Source organism: Telopea speciosissima, chromosome 7, assembly GCF_018873765.1.
Source record: "Telopea speciosissima isolate NSW1024214 ecotype Mountain lineage chromosome 7, Tspe_v1, whole genome shotgun sequence".
Classification (NCBI taxonomy): Eukaryota; Viridiplantae; Streptophyta; class Magnoliopsida; order Proteales; family Proteaceae; genus Telopea; species Telopea speciosissima.
The window spans coordinates 8,626,099-8,632,459 of record NC_057922.1 but is presented as its reverse complement, the minus strand read 5'-3'; the positions used below and the strand labels follow the sequence as shown (position 1 = coordinate 8,632,459).

Genomic DNA, 6,361 nt, shown 5'->3' with positions numbered 1-6,361 from the left:
CCCTTGAATAGGATAGACCCAAAAAACAAAATGTGGAAGAGATAAAAAGAGTGCACAATTATTGAAGCCATGGCTTTAGCACAACCCATCGGCAAGGAAGCTTGGAAAGGGGAAGGCTAGCTGGAAGTGCAATGTGGTCACATAAAGGGTTGCATATATACTCATAATCTCATATTAAAGGGAGGAAAGACACAAGATACTTTTAAATTAATCGAGAGCAACCTTCAATTCCTTCCTGTGGAAGGGAGAGTTTATTATGCCTCTTTCCCCCTATTCTGATTTCTGAGTCTGGTATGACCCCTCAGTGTAAGGCTGATAGTTCTTTTGTTGCTTCTTTGGAGGAGCTTTTGGAGTCTGTACTAAATGATGTCATCGTGGATCCAATCTTGGAATCTCCTTTCCTTCGCATTCTTGATTTGAAGCCTCTTTCTGCCTACCTTCCGCATGACTCAAATGCATCTTCAAAGCACATTGAAAAATATGATGATTCTAATGGCACTTGAATCTATACTTCTAGGCAAAGTTACCGCTTAAGATTTGTTCTACCTTAGCTTCGAGAAATAATAAACTTAATCTGTGATTGATCATATCACTTCCCTACTCTTGATGTATCATCCTTTGGAAAAGAACATATGCATTCGAAGACAGTTCAATACTGGCCCCATATTGTTTCTATTGTTGGAACTTGGAGGTACATTATGAGACGAGTCAAATCTTTGAAAGAACTTCAAGAAGAAGCTGAAGAAGCTTGAATACCAAGGGTGATCAATGGTTGCACTTTATTCAAGTATACCGATGAGGATAAATAATTATTTCTTGGGAAAAATAATTTTGTGCGGGAATGTGCGCGTTGTGTCCAAAGTCTGTTAGCAGAAATGCATTGAAAACTTCCGTTTTAAACATGTTTTGTCGTATGCCTCTCAAATATACGGTAAAAGGCAAACGGCAAACATTCCTGTTTTAAACGTTTTTTACGTTCTCCTTTTTTTTGGCATTTTTTAAGACCTTGGACTTAGCTGGTTATATCTCTCTCTCTCCTCTTGACCTCTTGACCTCTTGACCTGATTCTTTCACAGGCATAAAGAAGACTTGAAGGGCTACAGTTTTCATGATATTATTTTCAACTCAAGGTCAATGCACGGATATCAAAAATAGAAATATGTATTTTTAAAAAAAATTCCTCAATTTATATGAGAATGATGCTTTTTTTTTTTGTTTCGTTTTTTTGAAATATAAACATTTAAACCTATACCATCCGTTTTTCGTTTTCTACCAATTTCTATTTTCTTTTTATTTGACCATCCGTTTGCAATTTTTTATCGTTTAAAATCTGTACAGTAAGACTCTGTTTTTTTGTCGTTGCTATTTTTAATTAGTATGGTCCAGACGTAGAGGGGACACATGGACCATCTGGCTCCATGAAAGACAGAAATACCCACCATGTTAATGCTTCCACAAGCTCCCATTGTCCCCACACACACATCGGGGTCATGCTCCCTCATAATGAACTCTCTCCTTCTTTCTTTTTTTGATTTGTCCAGTGCTCCCTCAAATTTCTCTTTTTGCCAATAAAAAGAACAAAAAAATATGAGGAACTAATATTCTTTTGATGATTTTTTGGAGGTGTGAAACTTCATGTATATTATTAGATCATTGATATTGAATTACATCTGTGAGAAAACTTGAAATCAAATAGAGGGGGGCAGTGTTCTCTGCGTGGGACACGGGCCAATGAGGGAGTCTTGGTTCAAGCCACAGACAATGGTTCATCTCCAGAGTATACAACAGAGAGATAATAATGAACCGAAACCGAAGCGGGTTTGCAGCAGGGGCAGTAGTGGAGGTGGGCGATGGCAGGGGAGGGGTTACACAGCAGGGTGAGGGCAGTGTGGTAGATGAGAGTAGATCGGGTGGAGGGCAAGGGTCTTGGGATCGGGTTGATGGGGAAAGAAGAAGAAAGGCAAATCCAGATTCCAGAGATTAGGGTTTAACAAATGGATATCAAGAGAGAAGAAGAAGGAATTCAAATCGTTCAACCCAATGACGAAATCGGCGACAATAATCAATTCAATCCAAGTAAGGACAAATCCAGCACTCGTTATTGGGTAAGGAAGAAGAAGAAAGAAGAAACGGAAAGGTGTAAGGGAATTTTGGTCACATCAGGTATTTTACTAATGCTTTGTTTGTTTAAGCGGTAAAATTTTACTTGAAAATTTGCAGTTCAAAAAATTTGATTTTATAAAATTTTGGGAGAATGTTTTGCTCGGGGCTGCGAACAGACATAGAATTTTTATCCTCTCAATTACACTGCCCGTACTTGATGTCAAGTACATCTAATAGAGGGAGGTGAATCCCACGTGGATCCCACCTTGGGCAGTGTATTCGGGCAGAGGATAGGATAGTCATTTCTGCTTCCTCTGTTAGATGTTCTTGACGTCAAGTACGGGTAGTGTAATTGAGAGGATAAAGATCCAATGGCGGTGGGCGCAATGACCACCCTACCCCCTGAATGACAGGTCCATGTGTTTGGGCGCACCTTGCACTGCGGCATAGAAAACATGAGCCCTAAAATTTTACATATATAAAAGTGTTCCAATGCTTGTTTAAAAAATCTACCGAGTTTGAAAAATAGGAGAGGTTTGAGTAATTGTCAGAAAGATAGGGGAGGTTTGAGTAATTGTCAGAAAGATTAGGGGAGGTCAGAGTAATTTACTCTTAAAGTTTTGATGGGTTATTCTTATGATGTTTTTTCTCTGAATCACCTTGAGGTGGTATTCAATTGCCGTCTTGCTGAGACTAGTTCAATGCAGCAAAAATATTTCATAGTGTATTTTAGAAACCCTTGTGATGTCTTCTTTGAATCACTTATTAAGGTTGTATATATAGTGCATTAATGGCCGATTTGCTGCTGTGGCTCAAGAGGTATATCATAATTTTCAAGTGGCAGCTATTTTGCACCTGAATTTGATCCATGGATAATACCTGCCCGCCCAGTCTCTGGCCTCATAAACATGGAACTAAATCTCAGTCGAAACTTGTAGTCTCGATCGAGATATTTTGGTTTTGACACTTTTTGAGATGAAACCTAAGGTCAATATTGGATTGTACCAGGTTTAGACCAGTTTCAACCATATTTTGCATATTTCAGTAGTTTCGACAAGTTTAACAAAAAAATATCGAGTTTCAACTGCCCAATTTTGTAGTTCTGACGAACAAAAAAATTTACCAAGTTTTGACCTGTTTTGATGAGTTTCGATGGATTCAACCAGCACAATTTCAATAATTTTGACCAATTTCGACTGAAAAATACCACGTTCTAACCATTTTTTGATAATTTCGACCTTCAAGGAGTTCGAGCAGCTCAATTTTGGTAGTTTTGACCGAAAAATACCGAATTTTGCCCAATTTAGATAGTTTCGACCAACCCAGAATATTTCAAAATTTGGCCCCAGAAAAATATCAGGTTTCGATTAGATCTCGGTCGAAACTTAGGAAACCTGAAAAATCTCGGGCCAAAACCAAAAATCGAAAACTAATGAGATTTAGAACCTAGGTTAGTTTTAACACCAACAAAAGGAGGGTGATAATTAAGAATGACATTAGCTAAAACACACATGAACAAGTCTAATCAAGCACAAAAAAACCTTATTTCACTTCTAAGCTAGAAATGAGATTATTACACTCTTTTCTGCCTTTCTTTTATTGGAGATAATACATTCATAAAGCATGCATCTCAAAATGAAAGCATTTCTGTGTTGCTCCTTTGCTCATTTAACTTCAGTATAGCTGGTTTTGAACTCACCAGATTTTATTTGATAGTGTCCTCCCATACCAAAATGTGCCTCCATAAGCCACACAAATGTGAGAAGCTCTCCTCCAACAGCTAAAGTCTGAGCATGGTAATTTCCTCTGCAATTACGTGCAGCATAAGACAACATTTCAATCCATACATGACTTGCAATCTCCCACCTTTCATTTTCAGGCAATTCCTGCAATTTTCTGGCTAATTCAACTGCATCCCATAATATGGACTTGCTTTTGTCTCCCTTCACTTCCTGAGCTCGAACATAAGTATGCACCATCATTAGTGATTTGATAGCTTCAAACTTATCAATTTCCTCAGAAAACTTATTATCTCTTCTTGATCTGGTCATTCTTTCTTCCTCAAAGAACTTGTTAGCTTCTTCGCAAGTATCTCCATGTCGTATCGCCGCTAATCCTGCTATGGAAGACATTGTAATGGGTCGTGAAAGTAGAAGATACAACAAATAACGTGATATAGCTTTACTTGCTAAACGATGATCAGGCAACATTCCTTCTTTTTTCTGATTTGAGGAATCATCTTCTTTTATTGATGAATTCACCTTTTTTTTCTGCAACTTATAGCAAATTTCTGTGGATAGATGCCACATAATAAGGCTTTCATCGAATTCGGCATTGATGATCCATTCCGGCAATGAACAGTTCCTGGGAAGCTTCATTGCCCATTGGCCTTTGCGGGTGTTGAGTCCCTTGTCCTGTTCTTTGGATTTTTCCTTCAGATTTCCGAAGATTAGTTCCTTCAAATCGTCAGTTACCGGTTTGTATTTGATGTAACTGTACTCATTGCACATTTCCTTCAGCCCCAAGATATCCTGAAATTTGTCCAATTTCAAGTGCTTGGGCTGATAAACTATATAGCTCAACAAACTGTACTGACCCATTTGATTAGACCAGCGGTGTTTGCTGAACCGACGGACTGCGGAAATGATTTGGAAGACTGGCTTCTCAAGCCATTCGGCCAATTTCCATTTCAATTTCAATTTTAATTTTGATTTTGATTTTGATTTCGCCTCTTGTAACATGACAACTGTCCAATCTGAGAAAATCAGCATTCCGATTGAGACAAATTCAATCACTAAAGCCCCGGCAAGTAATATATACGAAACAACGATGTCTTTGTGCTTGAATTGATGATGTTGCTGCTTATAGAAGAAGAGACAGAAAGCAATGAGACTTGAAGAGGAAGTGATCCAACGGAAGATGTAACCTTGGGCAGTATGAACTACGAGTGATTTTGTGTAGAGTATGTCATATGCGTAGCTCAATTCAGTCTCAATCATGTTGTAAGCTTGAGTTGAATTGCAGTGAGAGAAGATGGACATGCTGAACTGCCGATCTTGAAATGTGAGTATCAGATCAACAAAGAGACGTTTGAAGGTTTGAAAGAAGAGATATGCTCCATATAGTAGTTTTTGTTGATCTTTTGGGTCAATAGAAATGGAATTCGATGATGGGTCTTCCAAGACTATTGAGTACTCAGGTGGATTCTGGTTCTGCCTTCGGACAGTTAACATGCCTGGGTTGCCTGCCCTGAGATCAGATGAGAAATCCTCCATGACAGCAGGGTAATTAGGCCCTGCATCACGTTTCTTAATCAGAGAGTTTCTGAGTCCGCCCATGCTAGCCTGCTTGAGTGACCAAGTCCTTTCGCCATACTTGAGAACACCTGCAACAAGCACAAAAATTGTAGGGAGAAAGAGCTTGTTCTGTGTCTTTAGTGACCTTGTGAAGATCTAAGCTACAGCTATAAATTGAAAAATCAGGCCAAGAAGATGGCACAACCAGAGCTGACTGTGTTCTAAGGAGAAAGCTGTGATGGTATCAGGGCCACCTAAGTGAAGAAGAAGGAATGGTGTCCAGAAAGCGAGAAAATCAGGGTTATACCATTGATGACGTGAATCATTGAGGATGCTTGAGATAATGCCTAGATAGAAAGTGGCAACCCAATCTGCAGCTAGATAAGCCATCCACAGAACAAAAGCCACCAATTTTGAGGATCTTCGTTTTCTAAGGTTTGCAGTGAGACCAAGGATGATCTGTAGTAGCAAGCTTAACAGAATTGAGATTTCGAGTTCCCATTTGTTCCAGAAATTCTTCAATCTTTTTTGCTTCAGTGCCATGAATAATGCTCTACTACTACTTGTTATCTCTTAGTCGTTTATTTGCTTGGACATATTATTAAACTTTAGGGGTTGTTGTAACATTGGTCTCTTTTCTTCTTCATGATCCATTTTCTTTTGTCTTTCATTGTTCTCAGTTCTTTGCTTTAAAATGAAGAAAAGAAAAAGTAAAAAGCCTACCTAGGGCCCTCATACTCACACTTGGTGTGTGCAAGTTTTCCTCTTTGCAAAGAAAGAAACCCAAATGAGCTTTAATTAAAGGCTTCACAGCTTTCAACTTTTCAAATATGAATCCCAAAAACAAAAACGAAAACAAAATCAAACAAGAGGGCTGCATAGGAAACAATTCCAGAGATCCATGGCGAGCATGGATCATTATGTGTTCATGTTATCTAAGGGTGAAAACTACACAAATCCAT

The 6,361-nt window shown here is 38.6% G+C and overlaps 1 protein-coding gene across 1 annotated transcript; it reads right to left on the bottom strand.

Moving 5' to 3' along the window:
* Window positions 1-3,767: 3,767 nt before the first annotated feature.
* LOC122668174 lies at window positions 3,768-5,942 on the bottom strand. Its single transcript, XM_043864770.1, has 2 exons — window positions 5,615-5,942; window positions 3,768-5,488 (listed from the first exon to the last, which is right to left on the bottom strand). Exons 1-2 carry the CDS (start codon window positions 5,940-5,942, stop codon window positions 3,768-3,770), a joined length of 2,049 nt encoding a protein of 682 aa, XP_043720705.1.
* Window positions 5,943-6,361: the final 419 nt, after the last annotated feature.